Source organism: Lagenorhynchus albirostris, chromosome 2, assembly GCF_949774975.1.
Source record: "Lagenorhynchus albirostris chromosome 2, mLagAlb1.1, whole genome shotgun sequence".
Lineage (NCBI taxonomy): Eukaryota > Metazoa > Chordata > Mammalia > Artiodactyla > Delphinidae > Lagenorhynchus > Lagenorhynchus albirostris.
The window spans coordinates 143169757-143194175 of record NC_083096.1 but is presented as its reverse complement, the minus strand read 5'-3'; the positions used below and the strand labels follow the sequence as shown (position 1 = coordinate 143194175).

Genomic DNA, 24419 nt, shown 5'->3' with positions numbered 1-24419 from the left:
TTAATTTTGAACTATGAAAATATATTTACCTATTCAAAAACTAAATTTTAGAAGTTAAACATAGACAACAAACCTACCACCCAGCCTCCCTTACTATTTTTTTTAGCTTATAAGTATTTAATAAACATTCTACCATACCAGAAGACCTACCCTAAAAGAGACATATCACTCAATATACAGAGCAGTCATATCAGCTTAAATATTGAATCAAAATCTCATTATATTTAAACTCTGTTGATTCCTTTTGGTACAATGTGTTTGATATTTTATACCAGTCTCCAAAGATGCTTTTATGAACTAAGAAAATGGCTACATCTCTAAGAAAAGTAAATCCCACAGACTAGTAGCACCGCTGTAAGCATGACTATCCTAATTAGTAAAACTGTTGTGCCAGTTTGATGACTGAGTACCTATGACAAACTTCTCGCATTTATACTCATTCTTCAGTGTGTTAGTCAATAAACATTTACTTAGCAGCCTGAAGTGTATAAGATACATTAAGGGTAAAGAGAATAAAATCACATTATTCATCCTCAGGCACTCACTGTCTAGTACAATACAATAAAGCCAGTACAATACAGAATGACAGAGGTAAACACAGGTTGTTAGAAAGAAGGAAGCAGTCAGGGAAGGCTTCTGAGATAAGGTACACTTAACCTGAGCATTGAAGATGGGAAAAAAAAAAAAGTTTTCTAGCAGAAACTATAAAAAATAACATGCAACAAGAAAAGGAGCCTATGAGTCAAGATGGAAGACAAAAAACATGGATTTATCTCCTTCCCATATCAAAATTCACATTTAAAAAACAGCGGGCTTCCCTGGTGGCGCAGTGGTTGAGAGTCCGCCTGCTGCGCCCCCGTCCGGGAAGATCCCACATGCCGCGGAGTGGCTAGGCCCTTGAGCCATGGCCGCTGAGCCTGCACGTCCGGAGCCTATGCTCCGCAACGGGAGAGGCCACAGAAGTGAGAGGCCCAAGTACCGCAAAAAAAAAAAAAAAGTTATGGTTATTTTTTGTTTTGGCTTTGTTTGAGAACAAAATCACAACAGACTTTGAAAATGTTAGCATAGGAAACCATAAACAAGACGAAAAGACAACCTACAGCATGGAAGAAAATAGCTGCAAATGATACAACCAACAAGGGGTTAATTTCCAAAATGTACAAACAGCTCATATAACTCAATATCAAAAAAACAAACAACTCAATCAAAAAATGGTCAGAAGACCTAAATAGACATTTCTCCGAAGAAAACGTACAGGTGGCCAACAGATACATGAAAAGATGCTCAATATCACTAATTATTAGAGAAATGCAAATCAAAACTACAATGAGGTACCATCTCACACCAGTCAGAATGGCCATCATCAAAAAGTCTACAAATAATAAATGCTAGAGAGGGTGTGGAGAAAAAGGAACCCTCCTACACTGTTGGTGGGAATGTAAATTGGTACAGCCACTATGGAAAATAGTATGAAGGTTCCTTAAAAAAACTAAAAACAGAGTTACCATATGATCCAGCAATCCTACTCCTGGGCATATATCCAGAAAAAATGAAAACTCTCATTTGAAAAGATACATGCACACCAATGTTCACAGCAGTGCTATTTATAATAGCCAAGACATGGAAGCAACCTAAGTGTCCATCAACAGATGAATGGATAAAGAAGATGTTACACACACATGCACACATACACACACACACACAGTGAAATATTACTTAGCCATAAAAAAAGAATGAAATACTGCCATCTGCAGCAACATGGATGGACCCAGAGATTACCATACTGAGTGAAGTAAGTCAGGGAGAGAAAGACAAATATTATATCACTTATATGTGGAATCTAATACAAATGAATTTATTTACAAAACAGAAACAGACTCACAGACGTAAAAAACAAACTTACGGTTACCAAAGAGGAAAGGGAGGGCGGGGAGAAATAAGTTAGTAGTATGGGATTAAAAGATACACACCACTATATATAAAATAGATAAACAACAAGGATTTATGTATAGCAAAGGGAACTATATTCAATATCTTATAGTAATGAAAAAGAATCTGAAAATATATTATATTTATATATGTATAACTGAATCACTTTGCTGTATACCTGAAACTTACACATTAATGTAAATCAACTATACTTCAATAAAAGAAAGAAAAGGATGCCATTACGCAGACCAGAAGTTTTTAGAAATTATTAGAAAACATGTGAATTTAATCAGATTAATGGAGAAAATAGAAAAGAGAACATGACAAGGTATTAGTTCTTCCCAAGAAAGTCTGAAAAAAAGCCTACACTACCCACTCCCACCCCACACACATACCTCAAGTCTATCCTTAGCAGCCTGAAGAAAGCAGATCAGGTGTATTATGGGCTAACTTGTGTTCCTCCAAAAGTCTTATGTAAAAAGTCTTAACCTCAGAATGTGACTGTATTTAGAAATAAGGTCTTTAAAGATGTGATTAAGTTAAAATGAGGCCATTAGGGTGGGCCCTAGTCTAATCTAACTGGTGTCCTGATTAAGAGGAGGAAATCTGGACACACAGATACTGGACATGCCCACACACAGATCAAAGAGCAGATGGGGAGACAGCAAGAAGACCGTCAACTGCAAGCCAAAGGGAGAGGCCTCAGAAGAAACCAAACCTACTGACAGCTTTATCTTGGACTTCTAACCTCCAGAATTGTAAGAAAATTAATTTCTGTAGTTTAAGTCACTTTGGTATTCTGTTATGGCAGCCCTAACAAACTAATACAAGGCCATTTCTCTTTTCAAAATCCATCAATGGCTTCCCATCATACTTGGAATAAAATCCAAAATCCTTACCAGGGCCTAGAAAGCTCCACATAATCTGGCGCCCCACCACTTCTCCAAACTTCTTTCCTACTCTTCCCTCATTCTCTTTGCTCTGACCAAAACGTTATTGTTCTTTCTTGAACATCTGCTCCATCTCTTTCAAGTCTTTGCTAAAATGTCCCCTTTTCAAACACGCTTTCTCTGACGCACTATCTAATATTGCACCCCAGTCCATCCCTATCCTCTTTTATCCTGTTTTAACTTTTTTCACACTATTTATCATCACTTGTTTTTGTTTTTTAGTTTTTTGGGGTTTTTAAAAACTTTTCTGTCTGCACCTTTAGAAAGTTAGCTCTGAGGGCAGGACTTTTCTTTTTCTTCATAGCTATATTGCCAGCACCTAAGACATTGCCTGGCACTTAGGAAACATTTAAGAAATATTTGTTGAATGAACAAAAGAATGTTAATGCCTAAAGGGGACCTGATACATGATAGATACTTAATATCTGCTAAATGAAACAAAATATCAAGTAGTTTTATAAAATAAATAAAATTATGTGTACACATATACACACTAAATGTACATAAAGGTATAGCAAAAGAACTAAAAGGATACAAACCAAATGTAACAATAATATATACATCTGGAGAGAGGAATAAAAGTAGAGCAAGATACAAGAACTTTCATGCTTTACTCTATAATTTCTACATATTTTTCAATCTTTTGTAATAAAAATACAATCACTTATTTGTATAATAAAAATAATTTAATGAAAATCCAAAACCCACTCCATAACAAATTAAGAACACACACACACACACACACCCCTTAGCTTTACAGAGAGTTAACTTCTACAAAATCATCAAATCCATTTAAAGATAATTATGGACAAAATGCTCTTCATCATCACTTCTATTCAGCACTATATTAGAAGTCCTAGCAAATAAAAATAGATCCACAATATAAATAAACAAAATAGATTTATACAGCAAAGATACTGAAAGTTAAAACAATTCATTGCAAAAATATACGATTACCAAGAGAATGCAAGAGAATTTAAAATATATATATATTAGTATAGTATGAAGAGTTCAGCAAAGCATCCAAATCAAGAACCATGAACGAAAATCATGAATTTCCTATATACCAAAAGTAACCAATTAAAATGAGATTTAAATAAAAGATCCTATTCACAAAAGCAAAAGAAACTATAAATATGTATCTAATAATAACACCTCATATTTTAAGTGTATTAACTTATATGTCTTAACCCATTTAATCTTCATAATAACCCTAATGAGTTATTATTCCCATTTTATGGATGAGGAAACTAAAGCGCGCGCACACACACACACACACACACAAAATAAAGGATTTTTATTTGCCCAAGCTTAGCAGGGATTGAACCCAAGTAGCATGGCACCAGAAGCCATTCTGTTCCTCATCCAACATGAGGAAAACTAGAAAATTTTACAGGAGAAAATAACAGACGTAACTAGTCATACCATGTCATTGCAATGGGAACTTCAATATTACAAAGATATAAATTCTTCCCCCAAATTAATCTATAAATTCAAGGCAATTCCAATTTTAAAATCCCAGTAAGTGTGTGTGTGTGTGTGTGTGTGTGTGTGTGTGTGTGTGTGTGTAACTTGGCATACTGATTCTAAAATTCATATGGACCAAAAAAAAACCCAAAAATGCCAAGAACATTTTGAAAAGGGAAAACATGAGAGGGAACTGCATTACCAATTATAAAAATAAATATTTTAAAGCAATTAAAATTAAAGAGTATACTGGAACAGGAACACCTACAGATCAATTTAAGAAAACAGGTTCTAGAAACAGAAAAATGTTTATAATATTGTTGCAATACTTTATTATAATTCAATAAATGATGTTGAAACAATAGATAATTCATTTAGGGAGATAAAATAGCCATCTCTATCTTACACCTAACACATATAAATTCACATAGCTTACAGAGCTAAAAGAAAAAAAATGTCTTAAAAGTATTTATGAGAAAATATTGCTATAATATTGGCATGAAGAAAATTTATGCTAAACAAGATACAAAATCCAGAAGCTATAAAGGGCGGTGGGGGGGGAGGAAAGATTTCACTATATTCTAATTTAAAACTTTTCTAAAACAAAACATCATAAATTAAATCAAAGAGAAAAGTACATATTGAGAGAAAAGAATAACAATATACATGAGTCCCTTCAAATCAATAAGAGCAAAAACCAAAAACTAATAAAAATAGGTTTAAAAATATATACAAACATTTCAAGAAGAAATACAAGATGTCTAATAAATGAAATGATGCTGAACCTTAGCAGAAATCAAAGATAATCAACTGAAAACAACAAAATATTTTTCATCCAGCAAATTAGCTAAATTTGTATTGCTATCCAATACTGACAAGGGGACAGGGTATTCTCACACACTTGCTTATGAATCTCAGTGCGTACAGTATTTTTGTAGGAGAATATGGCCATACCTATTTTCTTAAAAATGTAAACTCTGCATACGTTTCAACCCAGTGATTTCATTTCTATATATCTTATAGAAATGTTCACACACATGCACTAAGATATGTCAACAATGTTCACTGCAGCAACATTAGTGGTAGAGAAAAATTGGAAATCATCCAAATGTCCATATATAGAAAAATATGCAAATACATTATCTCATAGCCATACCACAGTATACTATATAGCCTTCAAGACCTCATTTCCATATACAGAGAGAAAACCATTAGCGACTCAGGTTCTATCTTAAATTGCTATTTTTAGACCTAGACTATGCTAAATCATTATAGGTCAAAAAAGGGTACTTGGGGGGCTAACTTTGTAATTATATAACTCATCATTACCTCCCCCCAAACCACGTAGTCTCAATTATTTGTGTGTGTGTGTGTGTGTGTGTGTGTGTGTGTGTGTGTGTGTGTGTGTGTGTAAATTTTTGGAGGGGTAGGGCTCTTCTAAGATGTCTAAGAAAACCTCTCTCCCTCTAGCTTATTCAACTTGTCTACCTTTATTTGGTTTCATCCTCACACTGCTCCTGTACTGACTATAAAGACTGAAGTAGGGAATTCCCTGGCAGTTCAGTGGTTAAGACTCGGTGCTTTCACTGCCAGGCCCAAGTTGGGGAACTAAGATCCCACAGACTGCAATGGCATGGACAAAAAAAAAAAAAAAAAAAAGACTGAAGTATATTTTTCAAACCAAGCCCAAGAATCAAGAATGTGGCATTATTTTCTTTATAATAAAGTATCCACCCACTCATTTTTATTTGTTCCTTAATTAAATGAACCAACCTTTTGTGAAGCCACTTCCAGTCACTAAAATTACCACAGTTAAGAGCTCATGTATTTAAATCCAAAAATACTTGAGACCATATAGTGGGGGGCAGGGGACGGGTAGTGACAAGTTACATAATTACAAAGTACCATCTTTTAACCTAAAAAGATTTAGTACTCTCTTTCTAGACCTGGAATTAACAATTTAAGGCTAGAGCCTTAGTCATTAACTACTGTATAGTACATTTGAAACTTTAGACATCTTTGCAGTTTAAAGCTGCAGACCTGGTTTAAGAAGTCCATAAAAGCATTCATTGTTATGCTCACCAAACCATTAAAAATTAAATCCCTGTTCAGTTTTGCCTATAATTCTAGGCCAGTTGCAAATCTCAAGTTAAAACAGTCCACATAGTAAAGCTGACATGGCCTGCCTGAGTCAGCTAAAGCCTTCTCACCCAAGCTGCATTAGTTTAAAGCTAACCATACAACTTGTTTAAAAAAAGAAGAAAAAGATGGGGACTTTCCTGGTGGTACAGTGGTTAAGAATCCACCTGCCAATGCAGGGGACATGGGTTCAATCCCTGGTCCGGGAAGATCCCACGTGCCCCAGAGCAACTAAGCCCGTGCGCCACAACTACTGAGCCTGCGCTCTAGAGGCCACGAGCCACAAGTACTGAAGCCCGTGCGCCTAGAGCCCATGCTCCACAATAAGAGAAGCCACCGCAGTGAGAAGCCCGCGCACCACAAGGAAGAGTAGCCCCTGCTTGCTGCAACTAGAGAAGGCCTGCGCACAGCAGCCAGAGGTAAAATTTTTAAAAAGGAGAAGAAAAAGAAACAAAAACTTACTGCATGGTACAATATAGTTCTTGCAAATAACCAAGATCAAAAAAATCCACATGCTTCTCTGCTTGTTAAAACATAACAGCAAGCTACCCCATTTAAGACTCACCAGAAGGCCTTTTTGTTCCCTAATGGCAGTCCTTCCCTATTTCTCAAGGTTCCTCATCTATGGATCAGTTGTTAGGTTATTAGGTGTAATTGATCATTTTAATAATGGCCCCCACAGTGACCTGGTCAATCTTCCCAAGAGTTGGAGTCTATTTCTCCCCACCCCTTGAATCTGGGCTAGCTTTGTAAACTTTGCCCTATAATTTGTCGTGAAGTCCTAGAGCCTAGGCCTCAAGATGCCCTGCAGCTTCTGCCTTCACTCTCTGGGGACTCAGCTGCCATGTCAAGAAGTTTAAGCTAAACTATGAATGAGGATATATTATGTGCAGAGAGAAGGCCTACCTTCTAGCTGTCCCCACCAAGGCCTTAGACATGTGATTGAAGCCATCTTAGACCCTCTAGCTCCAACCAACCCACAAAATGAATATAGCCACAAAAATGAGCCCAGGTAAGAAGAAAAAAAAAATTGCCTGGTCATCCCATAGAATTGTAAAAAAATAATACATCATTGTTGCTTTGCGCCGCTTAAATTTTGAGGTGGACTATTACACAGCAACGCTAATACATTAGGAGGACTCAAATGATTGAACAAGTCCACTTCCTGGTATATACCCAAATGAGTTTAAAGCAGGGACTAGAAGAGTATTTGTAAGCCAGTGTTCACAGCAGCATTATTCACAATAGCTAAAAGGAGGAAACACCTCAAAAGTCTATCAACAGATGAATAAACAAAATGTGATACATACATACAGGGGAATATTATTCAGTCTTAAAAAAGACGGAAATTCTAACACATGCCACAACATGGATGAATTTTGAAGATATTATGCTAAATGAAATAAAGCAGATACATAAGGACAAACATGGTATAATTCAACTTACATGAGGTACCTAGAATAGTCAAATTCACAAATAGATAGTAGAATGGCAGCTGCCAGGGACTGGGAGGAGGAGGAAATGGGGAGTTATTATTTCATGGGTGCAGAGTTTCATTTTAAGATGAAAAAGTTCTAGAGATGGATGATAGTGATGGTTGCACAGCAATGTGAATATACTTAATGCCACTGAACAGTACACTTAAAAATGGTTAAAATGGTAAATTCTGTTATGTGCAGTTTACCACAATTTTAAAAAAGCACGTCTCTTCCCCACTTGATTTCAGAATCAGACGAGAAAAAGGGAGGGAACAGAAAAATTGAGAGCAAAATGTCAGCTTTATCCTTGATATAAAGCTAGGTTGGAGAACACAGCTCAAGAGCGGTTTGGAAATGGCTTGCTAACCCTCCCTGAATTGAAGTTATCCACGAGAACTGAAATATTTCCCCCAAAAGGCAGAGCTAGTCGTGCACTCAGTCTACTGCACTGGCTAAGAATATGCCAAAATACTGGCTGTCTGCAGGCTGGAATGAAAAGAGAGATGAAAAGGTTAGAGTGAGCATGCCCAAGGTCATTCTACTGCACTCACTAATCAAATAAGCCACTCCTGTGAAGGGGAAGAAGAGGTAGAGAAAGAGGCTAACAGTGTTACCATAGTAAAGTCCCTCTCATTGAAACAGTGTTCCTATATTATATAATAGCTTCAAAAGAAAACAGAGGGGAAAAATTCAAGAAAAATTTCCTGGGACTGAAGAATTTATATTCTAAACTGATTGAGGAATGAAGATACAAGAAAACAGTTGAATTGATGGATTTATTGATGTGTTTGACCATAGTTAGAGGAGTTTTAAAGCTCTGGCAGAGAACTAGGGTAGAATTCATGTTAGATCACAAAGAGCACTAAACAAAAATAATAGTAATAAGGCATCTTAGATATGATGCACGAGCAACAATAAAAATAATCATAAAAATTTAGAACTTTTGTGCTTCAAAGGACACCATCAAGAGAAAATTTTTGCAAATCATTTATCTAAGAAGACCTATATCTAGAATATATAAAGAATTATTACTACTCAATTAAAAAAAGTAAAGTTGGACAAAGGATTTAAACAGACACTTGTCCAAAGAAGATACACATAGTATAAGAAGATGACAGATGACTAGTAAACACATGACAAGATGTTTAACATCATCAGCCATCAGGGAAATGCAAATGACAATGAGATACCACTTTATACCCTCTAGGATGGCTATTATCAAAAAGACAGATACTAGCAAATGTTGGTGAGGATGTAGACAAATTGGAACTCTCACACGCTGCTGGAAGGAAAGTAAAATGGTACAATCACTTTGGAAAAGTCTGAAAGATCCTCAAATGGTTAAATGGTTTCCATATGATTCAGCAATTCTATTCCTATTTATTATATACTTGAAATAAATGAAAACATACATCCATGCAAAACTTATACATAAATGTTCATAGCAGCATTATTCATAATAGCCAAAAAGTATCCATCAACTACTGAATGGATAAATAAAATATATCCATACCATGGATTAGTCAGCAATAAAAGAAATGAAGTACTGGTACATGCTACAATATGGATGAACCTTGAAAACATTAAGTGAAAGTAGTCAATCACAAAAGATGACATATTATATGATTCCACTTATATGAAATGTCCAGAACAGACAGAGGCACAGAAAGTAGAGAGACTTCTAGAAAGTAGATCTAGAGAGACAGACAGGGATTAGAGAGACAGAAAATAGATTATCATTTGCCTAGGGCTTGTACAGGTTGGACCACTGGGGAGGGCTGACAAGTAAGGGGTGTGGGGTTTCTTTCTGAGGTAATGAAAATGTTCTAAAATTGTGGTAATGAATGCACAACTCTGTAAATATACTAAAAACTAAGGAGTTGCACACTTTAAATGGGTGAATTGTATGGTATGTGAACTATATCTAAATAAAGGCAATTTTTAATACTAGAGACAACAAAGTTACTCAAGAAAGAAGATGTAATCATAGTAGACTACATGTTTCAGTATGAACAATATTTTGAGCTATAAATATTGATACTGGTTTATCAAAAAAAATTGGGATGTATTTTAGAACAGGAAGTGGGATGTTACATCTAAATATCATTTTCAGTAAAGACCTATTAATGAAAAATTAATAAGTTACTAATTTTAGCAACAAAATCAACCAGATTAAAGATTTATATCAAGTAAAATAAATGGAAACAGCAAGAAATCAAACTTTTTAGTCCACAGACACGAAAATTAGTTGACAAACCCTCCCTGCAAATAAAATATGAATTTTTAGGCCATGACATAATGAAAAAGAAATTTACAAAATAAAACATGATAAAGATCCCTGAAAAAAGATTCATTCATATATGAAAACTTAACATATGACTGAGTTGGCAATATAGGAAAAAAAATATACCAGGAATTACCAAACTATGGCTTACAGCTTTCAAACTAAGAATGTTTTTTACTTTTTTAAGTGGTTGGAAAAAAATCCAACAAAAGATTAATATTTCATGATACATGAAATTATCTGAAATTCAAATTTCAGTGTCCATAAACAAAGTTTTATTGGAACACAGCCACACTCATTCATTTACTTATTGTCTATGGCTGCTTTTGAGTCACAATGGCAGAATGGAGTAGCTGTGAGAGAGCACACGCAGCATTTTCACTGCTGCTCGACAACCTAAAAACCGCAGCAATGAATTTATAACTGAACAGCATTTCAAGTGTCACATGTACTGTAACTTTTTCTTTGAAACAACAGCACATATCTATCATGTCCAAATAAGGAAAGGGGAAAGTTGAATTCAAATGTCACACTTTCAATGTGGATTTTGTTAATAAATTCCCATCTTAAAAAAAAAATTTAAATAAATAAATAAATTCCTATCTTTAGTAGTCATTTGCTCTTGTAGACTTTATAATCATTAGTTCTGTTAATTTTTGTCAGAAATAGAAGCTGAGGGACTTCCATGGTGGCGCAGTGGTTAAGAATCTGCCTGCCAATGCAGGGGACACGAGTTCTGAGCCCTGGTCCAGGAAGATCCCACATGCCATGGGGCAGTTAAGCCCATGTGCCACAACTACTGAGCCTGTGTTCTAGAGCCGGTGTGCCGCAACTACTGAGCCCACGCACCGAGAGCCCGTGCTCTGCGACAAGAGAAGCCACCGCAATGAGAAGCCTGTGCACCTCGACAAAGAGTGACCCCCACTCGCCACAACCAGAGAAAGCCCACATGCAGCAAAGAAGACTCAACGCAGCCAAAAATAAATAAATAAATTTATTTAAAAAAAAAAAAAGAAATAGCTGAATTTTTTTTTTTTTTGGCTGCTCCGCACAGCTTTCAGAATCTTAGTTCCCGACCAGGGATCGAACCCAGAACCGTGGCAGTGAAAGCACAAGTCCTAACCACTGGACTGCCAGGAAATTCCCAGAAACTGAATATTTTTAATTTCCTTTACTCTAGAGTAAGCAGTTTGATGGCTTAGCAATAGGAACCTTTTATTGCAATGTTTTGAGCTCAGAGTAAAAACTTAAACTTTTTTGAAGAACAGCCTTCAGCCACTGTCAAATACCAGATGGCTTTGGAAGTTAGCTTTTGCTGTGGACTTCATGTTTCTTAATGATTTCAACCCAAAATTACCAAACAGTGCCTATACGCAAAACTTATGTTTCAAAAACAACTAATGTTATCTGAATTACAAGCAATGGCAAGCGGCTTTATACTTTTCCTGTGCTGTTAAAAGTTAAAACAAGAAGCCCTATCTCCATTCCCACACAAATTTGCCACAGATACGTTTTCCAAGCAAACTACGGTTCCAGCAGTGTTTTTCAGATGGTGGTGCAATCACAAAGGAAATTTCCTTATTTCAAAGTCCTTTAACTGTGCAGTTGAGGAGCTTCCACCTAATTTTCAATCAGAAATGATTAATCTACAATGTAATGGCAAAAATATCAGAGAAGAAACTAAACGGCAAAAATATCAGAGAAGAAACTAATAGAATTCTATAAATGCCTTCCAAGCAATGAATATGTTCAAATAAAATCAAATGCTCATAGACTAATATCAGTATTTGGTAGTACCTGTCTGTGTGAAAACACATTTTCAAAGATGAAATATGTAAACTCTCATTACAAATCAGTATTAACAGATGACACATTTGCAATCAACTTTAAAGACAGGGAACATTAACTTTGAACCCCACCAAAAGCAAAATGCTATCCCTCCCAAAAAGAATTCCACCTCTTCTCACTAGTAGACCTGTATTACTAAATAAAGTACTACTATTGTATTTTGAACTTAATAAAAATTTTATTAAAAATTTGCAGAGGGAATTCCCTGGTGGTCCAGTGGTTAGGGCTCAACACTTTCACTGTGGTGGCCTGAGTTCAATCCCTGGTCAGGGAACTAAGATCCCGCAAGCTGCACAGCATGGCCAAGAAAAAAAAATTTTTTTTTTTAATTTGCAGAAATTTGTTTTCTTTCTTGTTATATAGGTACCTACATAATATCCTTAATTTTCCCTCTTGACTGACAAAGTCTAAAATATTTATTATCTAGCCCTTTACAGAAAAAATGTGGTGACCTCTGGGATATAGACTTTTCAAAAGGTGTGCTTGGACAACTGGCTGCCCATATTTTTAAAGAACAATAATAAAATTAGATTGTTACACAAGTGTAAAAAGCAAAACAATAAAACCTCTAGAAGGAAATAAGATGAAAAAGCACAAACCATAAATAAAAAGATGAATAAATCTGATTAAATTTTAAGACTTTATAAACAAAGGGTAATGATAAGCTATATATAGACTTAGAGAATATATTTGCAACTCACATAATCAAAAATGGATTATTTAAAATATGTAAAGAATTCTTACAAGTCAATTTAAAAGAGGGGGAAAAAAAACAACCCAACAGAAAAATGGGCAGTTCATAAAAGGAGAATCCAAATGGCCAGGAAACATGAAATAGTGTTTGATTTTATTAGTAATACGGGAAATTGCAAATAAAAAAATTTTTAAGAGAAAAATATTTCCCACAGATCAAGTTTTCAATAATTTTTTTAAAAATCTAACAGTATCAGGAATTGGTAATAATATATAGAAGCAGGAACTCTGGAACAAATGTAAATAGTACAACTAATTAGAAGAGTACTTTGGCAACATCTATAGTAAGGTTAAAAATTAGTCATTTCACTTATAGGTATATAAATAAAGTCTAAAATGTGTACTCAAGGGGTCATGTATAAAAATGTACACTAGGGCTTCCCTGGTGGCACAGTGGTTGAGAGTCCGCTTGCCGATGCAGGGGACACGGGTTCGTGCCCCGGTCTGGGAAGATCCCACATGCCGTGGAGCGGCTGGGCCCGTGAGCCATGGCTGCTGAGCCTGAGCGTCCGGAGCCTGTGCTCCGCAATGGGAGAGGCCACAACAGTGAGAGGTCCACGTACCGCAAAAAAAAAAAAAAGAAAATGTTCACTGAAGCACTGGAAATAACCTAAATATACAACAATCGAGAAAAGATAAATTGTGGCATAATCAGAAAACAAAATACAACAGAAAATTGGGAATAATCTAAATGACCAGTGGTAGGAAAACAAATAAATAATGATATGTTCACACAAGATATTAAACAGCATGTAACACAAATAACTAGTATTACACTTATCAGCATGAACAAACCTCAAAAGCAATGTTAAACCAAAAAAAAAAAGGTTATGAGACATCTAATGTGACATAATTTCTATTTATATGTCTTAAAACATGTGAAAGCAATAATGTATACTGTTTATAGATAAATGCAAATTTAATAAAAAATATAAAAATATACATAGGAATGGTATATATATATAAAATTCAAATAATGGTTAAGACTGGAAAAAGAGGATAGGGAATGCAATAGGAGGGGGCAATATCCAAAGAGCTTCAAGTGTATCTATATGGTTTTATTCCTTAAAAAAGTATTTTAATCTGAAATAAAAACAAGAAATAAAATGATTTTAAAAAAGGAAGACTGCAAAACATATCCTTATACATCCATCAGGCCAGAGAAGAAAAGGATGAAGGGGTCAGAGATGGAAGCAAGACTATAAGAAAGGCACCATTCTAGGCACTAGAGATATAGGGATGAACAAAACAAAGTCCTTGCTCTCATGAACAAGTAAATATATAGTATATCAAATAGTAAACAAGTGCTATGAAGAAAAATAAAACAGTAAGAAAGAGCATAGGGGTGGGGAACCTAAGTAAAATTGTTATTCAATACAGGGTGCTATTTAAAGCCACAACACAGGGAGCAAAAGCAGACAGGTAAAAGAAGTCCAAGAACTGAGCCCAGGCACTCCAAAATTTAGAGATAAGGAGAAAGGAGATAAGGAGAAACCTTGCAAATGAGGCAGAAAGAGAACTAAGAACAGTGTTGACCTGGAACTGAAAAAAAGCATTTCCAGAAGGAAAGAACGTTCAACTGTGTCATAAGATACTGAAAGGTCAAGTAAGATAAGAACTTGAGAACTGACCAATTGTAAGTTATTGGTGATCTTGAAAATAGCTATTTTGGTAAAGCAAAGTGGCAAAAGCCCACTCTGAGTTCAAGAAATAATGGGAGTAGATGAACTGCAAATTTTGAATACAGACAACTCTTCTAACAAGCTTTGCTATCAAGGAAATAGAGAAATTTGAGTAGCTGGAAGGGCATAGTTCCAAAGGGATCTGAGCAAAGAAATGCTTTTCCCCAGAAAATGGGAACAATTATAGCATATTAGTATGTTCATGGGAATGATCCAGTAAAAAGGGGAAATTGATGATGCAGGATGGAAGGGGAACAACCGGTGAAATAATTAGTGGCTGGGATCAATAAAGAGGGGATGGGATCTATTGCACAAGTGGAAAGATGGGTGTTAGGTGTATAGACAGTTGATTTATTAATAACAGAAAAGAAGGCATACAAAGATTCAAAGAAACAAAATCCCTCTCTACAAAAATTTCAGCATAATAGAGGGGAAAGACAAACCAGTACTTACAAAAAGATGAAATAGCTTGACAAACTTTGCTACAGGGGCACACAAGAGTGTAAATAGCTCACATATAGGAGGGGAAGATTGAAAGAAGAGAAGTAAAGGGTTCACAGAGGAGGTAATGTTTGACCAGAGTACAGCATGTGCCAAGAAAAGTAGCACAAAACCGCATAACAGAATGTGAAGCTGGAAAGTTAAGAATCAAAAAATGGAGGGACTTAGACCTTACCTGCCGTGGTTAAGAATTTTGCTTAGAAGGAACCAAATGAGAGAACACAATTCATTTATACTCCAGTTAGTGCTCAGTACCTGCTCAGTAATGTATTTTCATAGAATAGCATTTAGGCTATCATGTAATAAGAGCACTATCTAATAGGATTACTGTAAAGATTAAATGAGATAATCTATGTAAACTCCATAGAATAGCACTTAATACCTAGTAAGCACTCAACAAATACCAGTTGTTATTAGGAGAACAAAGACCATTGATGTTGGTGGTAATAGAAATATAAATTCTCTGTCTTCAGAGGACCAAGTGAACTTTCCAAACTACAATCTACTTCCAACCTTTCTGCAGTTTAATTCTGGTCCATGTAACTAAGCCCACCATCTCCACCACAAAAAAAGAAAAAATAATACACACACACACACACACACACACACACACACACACACTAGAAAAGGACTATAATATACTCAGTTTCCTATGACTTGGACAGGCTTAATGACTGACTTCATTCTAGGAACCAGTATGAAAATAAGACCTATGTCAGAGTGAAAGTCCCAGAACAAACCATCTTCTTATCTGCCAGTTCTCCCAAGTAAAGAATATCCTAGAAACAGACCAGATCACCAGAGGTTACCCTACATATCTACCAAACCCATTATGATTGGGTCTACACCCAAAGGATTCAGTTGAGAATAAACAGGCTTCTAAGGTAAAGAAAAATTTGATAATCTAAACATCCTATAAAATGCTAATGATTAAATTATCGTATATCTACACCATGGACTTCTAAGTGGACAAAATATATTGAAAAACACTTAATAAGAAAATGTCCACAACATTGTTAAAGATAGTATTATACCATTTCAAAATTATAAATTACAACTGCATAGCAAAAAGGAATAAACGTTACCAGTGGTTAATGCCAGGTGGAATGATTATAGGGAATTTAAATTTTTTCTTGTTACCTAAATTTCCTACAAGGACCAAATAATACTTTTGTTTATTGATCAATCTTTTTTAATTACTAAAAAGTAAACAAGTCAAATCTCTCCTCTTCTCTAGAGAAACAAGCTTACTTAATATCACTTCTAATCATTTCTCTACATATCTAAACACAGTAAATTACATTTTAGGTAAACATATAATGGGAGGTGTTGTTTTCTGGGTTTTCTTTATAAAAATGGAATTATACAATATATTGTGGTTTGCAACTGGCTTTTTTCATTCAATAGTAAATGGGACACCTCTCCATATCGATATATAAAACCATCTATCTATTTTAAACACTTTATTTTTTTAATAAATTTATTTATTTACTTATTTATTTTTGGCTGCATTGGGTCTTTGTTGCTGCGCGCAGGCTTTCTTTTTAGTAGCAGCGAACGGGGGCTACCCTTCATTGCGGTGTGCAGGCCTCTCATTAAGGTGGCTTCTCTTGCTGCAGAGCACAGGCTCTAGGTGTGCGGGCTTCAGTAGTTGTGGCACGTGGGCTCAGTAGTTGTGCCTCACGGGCTCTAGAGCACAGGCTCAGTAGTTGTGGCACATGGGCTTAGTTGCTCCACGGCATGTGGGATCTTCCCAGACCAGGGTTCGAACCCATGTCCCCTACACTGGCAGGCAGATTCTTAACCACTGCGCTACCAGGGAAGCCCCTCTATCTAGTCTTATAGTTACATATTATTTTCATTGTAGAATGGTATAATAATAATCTTTAGCCAACCAATGGACAATAAAGTTGTTGCCAACTTTTTGCTATTACAGTGCTGCAAATATCATTTAATTGTGAACATATTAAAACAATAACAGCTAACATTTGAATGCTTATTATGTGCCAACTACCACAAGCTTCTATATGAATTAAATATACTACAATATCACCATTCATATTATTATTTGTATAATTTATATTTTTTTCTCTGTAACCTGCCTATTCATACTTGTTTTCTCTCAAAAATCAAGTAATTATTTTTTAAAACTGGCCAGGATACAAATTTGATCTAAAAAGTTCCTAGCAGAATATCCCCAAGAGTTCCATGAAAATGCCTGGCATATGGGCACTCATGCATTTAGACATTCTACAAATACTATTTGAGAACTATGACATGCTGTAAGTGAGCAAAACAGAGTTGAACTCCAGATTCATAGGTTTTTAGCCTAGCAAACATTTGTTAAATTAACTTAATAAGAGGAAAGAAAAAAAAAGTGAAGAGAGGAACACATCAATTAGAGAAAGAATAGTACCATATACATCAGCACACACCATTCAATACACAATTATTGGGTTGGCCAAAACATTCATTTCAGTAAGATGGCTCTAGTAGCGCTTAGTTGTGTTTAACCTAATTCAAAACAATTTCATTAGAGTGTTTTGTTACAGCTGTCACATCAGCGTGCATTTTAAAAAAACATCAAAATTGGTGAATTTTTGTGTAGCCATTTTAATATTGAAGATGGAAGAAAAAAAGCAACATTTTCGGCATATTATGCTTTATTATTTCAAGAAAGGTAAAAACGCAACTGAAACGCAAAAAAAGATTTGTGCAGTGTATGGAGAAGGTGCTGTGACTAATCAAACGTGTCAAAAGTGGTTTGAGAAGTTTCATGCTGGAGATTTCTCCCTGGACGATGCTCCACTGTAGGGTAGACCAGTTCAAGTTGATAGCGATCAAATTGAGACATTGAGAACAATCATTGTTATACCACCTGAGAGACAGTCAACATACTCAAAATATCCAAATCAAGCGCGAAAACCATTTGCAGCAGCTTGGTTATGTTAATTGCTTTGATGTTTGGTTTCCATGTAAGTTAAGTAAAAAAAAAACCTTGACCACATTTCCGCATGCAATTCACTACTTAAACATAACGAAAACGTTCCGTTTTTAAAACAAATTGTGATAGGTGATAAAAAGTGGATGCTGTACAATAATGTGGAAAGGAACAGAATGGGGCAAGGGAAATGAACCACCACCAACCACACCAAAGGCCGGTCTTCATCCAGAGAAGGTGATGTTGTGTATATGGTGGGATTAGAAGGTAGTCCCCTATTATGAGCTCCTTCCGGAAAACCAAACGATTAATTCCAACAAGTACTGCTCCCAATTAGACCAACTGAAAGCAGCACACCACAAAAAGCGTCCAGAATTAGTCAACAGAAAACTTATAATCTTCCATCAGGATAACGCAAGACCACATGTTTCTTTGATGATCAGGCAAAAACTGTTACAGCTTAGCTGGGAAGTTCTGATTCACCAGACACCGCACATTCGGATTTCCATTTATTTCGGTCTTTACATAATTCTATTAATGGAAAAAATTTCAATTCCCTGGAAGACTGTAAAACACAACTGGAACAGTTCTTTGCTCAAAAAGATAAAAAGTTTTGGGAAGATGGAACTATGAAGTTGCATGAAAAATGGCAGAAGGTAGTGGAACAAAACGGTGAATACATTGCTCAATAAAGTTCTTGGTGAAAATGAAAAATGTCTTTTATTTTTACTTAAAAACTGAAAGAACTTTTTGGCCAATCCAATATAATTACCCCTTAAAACAGTCTTGCCACATCTCGTGGGTCTAAGCTACTATCTTCACATTAATCTTAAAACACTGCTTTATTTACATCATTTTCATGCTCAAGAACTCATAACTTCTCTCAGTATTTCTCAAATATACTTCACCCATTCTCTACACTATCTATTTCAAACCTTCACTGCTAAAGGCTTCCCTTCTGTTTCCCACTCCTTCCCGTACAACTTCTTAGAGGACCACTTAAGTTGACCTCAATGCCTACTTTACAGGAAAAAAAGTCCCTAATCCTTCCAGAAGAGAAGGAAATCAACACTTACCAAGCTACAGATCACTAAAAAAAAGCAGAATGGATGTCCTGGAGGTATGATTAACATTTCCAAAAACTTAAAAACAAATTACATATAGAGAAGTAAAATTCCACAGGCTATTTTAATAAATGCAGACTGGTAAACAAGTATTTTGAGGTGTTATTTTCAACAAAATATTCCTTTAATCAGGTCCGCCTCTGGTAAGTATTCACACATTCATAAGATAAATAATTATAATACAATGGATGTGTACTGTAATGGACCATGTATAAAGTCCTACTGAAATACAGTGAAAGGAGGGATTAGTTCTGCCTGGAAATGCTTCACAGAGATAACATCTGAGCAGGTCCTAGAAGGATAATTCAGCTCTCTGGGCTGCAGATGCCTCATGTCTACTTCTGGTTACAAAATTCAGAGAATTTAACTTTAGGATGGTTAAATCTTTAAAATTCATCTAATATCGAGGTTTTCCACCTTTATTTTAAAGTAACAAAATCTTTCCTTTAAGAGTCTAATTGAAAACGTTGGTATATAAAACAGGTAAAAGTGGACCTGCTCTTTTGAAAGGAGAGGAAGTTATTGGAAAACACTGCTATTCTTAATCAACACCCTTCACTTTAAAATAAGAAAACTGAGACACTAAGGACAATGATTTGGCAAAAGACCACAAAAATGTAGAAATGCAACAATTACTCAGACAATACTTTTTAAGCATTATCTCCTCTTTCAAGTCTTTTCTAACTTTCTCCCCGGGTAGAGTTTATACCACTCCTTACTTTATTCCTTGCTATACCCAGCACATACTTTTATTATAGTTTCTATAAAACTTTAGTGCTCTAGTTATACCTTTTTCATGTGTCTGTGTCCCTCTACTACATTGGAAGCTCCCTGAAGGCAGGGACTGTCTTAATCATCTTTGTATGCTCAGTACCCAGAATAAAATATCATTTATTAAATTATATTCAACCGAGTTTCAGAAAAGATTTAAGATAGCTCAGCGCTTAGCACACAGTAAGACTTGGTAAGTATTTTTCAAATGAATATGCCAAAAATGAGGTCATTAAATGAAACAATACATCAAAGGTAGAACAGTATCTGACACATAGTGTACATTCTAAAAACACTACCTGTTATTATGTAACTTTATATAGGCAGAAAAAAAACTGAAGCTGTTATTTAATCTGGACGGCAAAAACTAAATAACTTTTATCAAGGTTTCAACTTGCTCATTTACATTATTACTACTATAACCACATCTTTTGATGAGAAAGAGAGAAAACTTAGCCCATTCATAAAGATCTTCAGCCTGGGAAGAATAGTACAAAGAGTTGTGTACTGTTAATCTCTAGATGTGGAGTGAAAGAAGAATTTAGGCCTGTCTTCAATTTAGGGCTAAAACACTTCCTTCTAGACCTTAATTTCAGTCACCTGTCTTTTGCGGATGGTGGGGAGTGAAAAAGGTTAAGGCTAAGGTTCTTTCCTGCTCTAACAATGTAGGGGCATACAATAAATTTAACCTAGAATCCTTCAGCTTTCAACTCAGTAAGAACTTTATAAAAATCAGTAAATTGTGCAGGGCATTTGGTGTCAGATGGACAGGGTTCAAACCAGCTCTGTTATTATTCAGCTGTATAATTCTGAACAAAAAGCAGACTCTCTGGATCTCAATTTCCTCAGCCTTCAAAATGAAGTTAGACAATATGCTCTCTCCTTAAAATACATTACAGTCATGACGTTCTATGGAATAAGTTACCTGTGAAGATAATATTTAGGTGGGGATTGAGCCACCAGTTATCAGAGATGTTTAGAGGATTATGGCATAAACCAAAAGTTGAGAATTTCAGGATTAGAAGAAACCTTACAAGTCTTCTATGACTCAGTTGAGATTCAAGTCCTCTCTAACACATTCTTGGAAGAGTTCACCCAACCATTCTAGCAATGAGAAACAACCCATGGAAATAAGTCACTTCATCACAGGCCGACTCTGATGCCTAAATTCTTTTACTGAAACCACACGATCCTCTAGTAACTTCCACCCATTAGTTTTACTCCTCTTTCAACTACAGGCACCTCAAGTATTTGTGGATAGTGATGATATGCCCCTTAATATCCTCTCCAAAATTAAAATCCCCAGCCCCTTCACCCTTTCCTCATAACAGAATGCCAAGACTCCCTGACCATCCAGCCTGCCGTCCTCAGGAAAACCTTCACTCTTGCTTTAGCGAATGTCATAACTACTCGAACAACCCTTCCCGTTCTGATATCCTGATTCCTGGTTGGACCCAAGATCTGCCCCTCGTCGAGCTGACACCACACAGATGCCCCTAACTGCCCTTGCCACTTCCATCCAAGGAAGCTTCTGGGGTGGGAAGTGTGCCCCTGGTTGCTCCTTCGGAAGATTAGGATACGAGAAGGGACCACAGCGGGAACAGAGAGGCCGCCCCCTGCTCTCCTCCCCAGTCCAAGCCTCCTCCCTCACCGGTATTGCTTGGGATCGCTGGGAGACTTGACGATCTCAGGGTCTCCGACATTACTGACAGGCCCCCTCCGTCCCTCCTCCTCAGATTCATCGGCTCCCAGACGAGCAACCCGGCCGCTCTCGCCCAAATCCTGTCCATTGGGCTGCCGGTCAGGGCAGCTGCAGGTGGACTTCGCCTTGTTCCTTCCAGGCATGGTCAGAATAGGAAAAGGTCTGGCAGCCGCCGAGTCTTCGCACCGACCCCGCGCTTCTATTCTCCACAGCGCCGCGAGCTCCCGTCCGGCCTCACACCACAACTTCCTCCTGGTGGCACAGACTGCAGCAACCGTGACTCTCCTCAGCATTCACCACCAAGCCGGAGCAAGTGGCATCCCGCTCGCCAAGACCCACCTCCTGCTCCAGCTGCTCCTCCTCCTCAGCGTTCCAGAGGCGGTAGCGGCCGGTGGTGGTGCTGCCGCAGCCGGCGGGGGGACAGGCCTGAACCCCTCCCCCAATCCGGTCTCCCTCACGCCAACTTCCCTCATCCCCACGCCCTCCTGGCCGTCGATGACGCAATTGATTCTAGCCAATAATAAGGCAAGACACCAGTCACGCGCACGTAATCAACCAATGGGAACAGGGAATAAAAAGAACCAACGAGCGCGGGCCGAATTCTCGGAGCACCCAGCGAGCTCTTCGAAACCAGGGGTGGGCGGGGCGAGGAAGAAGAGGCGGAGAGAGTGGCGCGGAGGACGACGGGAGGAGAGCGCCAGAAAGGTTGCGCAGAGTTTATGACCGAAGCGGGAAGGTGGTTTGAGGAAGTGGTTGAATAGCGCTTCGGGGCTCAGAGGAAAATATTCCCCTGATGAGAAAACCTATAGGCGAGTGGAGAAAATTAATTCCCAAGCCTTTTTTTTTTCCCCACTCGTGTCATATTTTGCTCATCCTGCCCCTCAAACCTGGGGTGGAGACTGTGGCCGTGACTCAGCACGTAAAAAGCAGAACGCCGGAAGTATGCTTCTGCCGCCGGATGGAAGCTGCGCTTGAGTGGAGCTGAGCTGAACGCCAGAAGCAGCGGTTTTGATTCTCCGCCTTGTGGCCTGCTAGACCTTCGTGCTGTTCGCCCTCAGGGCCTAAGAAAGTTTAAGAGACCGGTGTAGCTGTGTTCAGTCTTGCACGTGAAAAGATTTTTTAGCTCCCCCTCAGACTGGAGTCCACAGCCTCAAGTTAGACAACTTTTATTGAGCAGCCACCTCGTGTCAGGCTGCTACCCTCAAGTCCTTTTTCCCAAAGTTTTTTCTGCTTTCAGTGGCCTTTGGTGGGCAAAATGTGATTGAAACAGACACACTTGAAAATAAAAAGCAGCTGACATACAATATGTCTTATTAACCATGGGATGAGGGTTCCTAGCACATAAAAGGAGTAAATATGAATGAGTGAATGGAGAAACACTTGAAGAAAGGAGATTTATTGTTGATCGTTATAAGTCTTTAAATTTTTCTAGGCTTCCCCAACTCCAGACACAGGGGATACAATCATGAACAAAACAAAAAAACTTGTCTTCTTGGAGCTTGCATTCAAAGGGGAAAAAACACAATAAAAACAGATTTTTTTTTAAAGTGTAAGCTATGACAATGAATAACGCAGGATAGGAGAGGAGAGTAAGGAGCTGAGAAGGAGAAATGCAACGATTCAGGCAGGAGGTGAAACCTGAACTAGGGCAGCAGATGAGATAAATTCATTGAAAAATATCGTTCAAATATCCCAGTTTGTTTTCAAGAACCTATCAATTTTTTTTTTTTTTTTTTTTTTTTTTTTTGTGGTACGCGGGCCTCTCACTGTTGTGGCCCCTCCCGCTGCGGAGCACAGGCTCCGGACGCGCAGGCCCAGCGGCCACGGCTCACGGGCCCGGCCGCTCCGCGGCATGTGGGATCCTCCCGGACCGGGGGACGACCCCGTGTCCCCTGCATCGGCAGGCGGACCCCCAACCACTGCGCCACCAGGGAAGCCCAAGAACCTATCAATTTTTAAACTAAGCAATTCCACTAGATTGCCCTCCTTCAGAGCAGTGTATTTTCTTTATTACCAGTCCCTAACGTAGCTTCCCAGCGCATTGTAAAACAGTAATGTTTGTTGTTGAATACCTGAAGTGACATGACTATTCTGTTTTTTTTTTTAACTCTCCAAAGCAATAACACATTGCAAGTAATGATTCCCAAAATTGGGTTCACCTCTTGGTGGGTGTCTAGCCAAAAGACATAACTAAGCCAAAGATTGGGAGAAGGAAGGATTAATTACCTGCAGCAAGTAAGGAAAATACTGGGGATCTTTCCTAAAGCAGTGTCTCCCTGAACAGCAAAACTGGGGAAGTCTTAAGCTAAGGGAACATGCATATTCATGAAGGGATTTGGGTGGTGTATGCATACACATGCAGGGGCTTGAGCAGCGGCAAATTCAACAGTGAATTGGGGCAAAGTTTGACAAAGTCCAACCTTTAGTAGATTGAAGTCATAAGGGTCAGAAAAGGTCAACATGATCATTCCTTAGATTCCTACCAGTCTGAGGTCTTAGCATGTAGTTAACATTCTCCAACAGGGTGTAGGAGGTTAGTTCCTGTAGAACAACTCCAAGATATGTATCAGATTAATACTCGTCCCTTGAGGAGGAACTAGCACTCTTTTATCACTGAACTATTGTTTCTTGACCTTTTCCTCTGTTCCTGCATTCCTTTGTTCCCTTAAGATCATTAATTACTGAGACCTGCTCAAGGGCAAGCTCAAGGGCAAGCATTGTGGCCAGGCTTAGATCACAAAATGGCTTAATCCAAAATGGCTTCTCTTGTGTCAAAAAAACTATATCTGGTTCTTTTCCTCTGAGGACTCCCTACCCTATCTGCTTACCGTAAGGAATCTTCAAATTCAG

The 24419-nt window shown here is 37.5% G+C and overlaps 1 protein-coding gene across 3 annotated transcripts in view; it reads right to left on the bottom strand.

Annotated features, from left to right (window-relative positions):
- NRDC (nardilysin convertase) overlaps positions 1-22017 on the bottom strand; it is a 91427-nt gene extending 69410 nt beyond the window's left edge. Inside the window, exon 1 of one of the 3 annotated variants that reach the window (XM_060140086.1) lies at positions 21519-22017. In XM_060140086.1, coding sequence (XP_059996069.1) covers positions 21519-21862 — 344 coding nt within the window. In that variant the 5' untranslated portion in view covers positions 21863-22017. The remainder of the gene's footprint in view (positions 1-21518) is intronic. The other 2 variants (XM_060140085.1, XM_060140087.1) reach the window with 2 other exon arrangements.
- Between the last annotated feature and the right edge of the window lie 2402 nt (positions 22018-24419).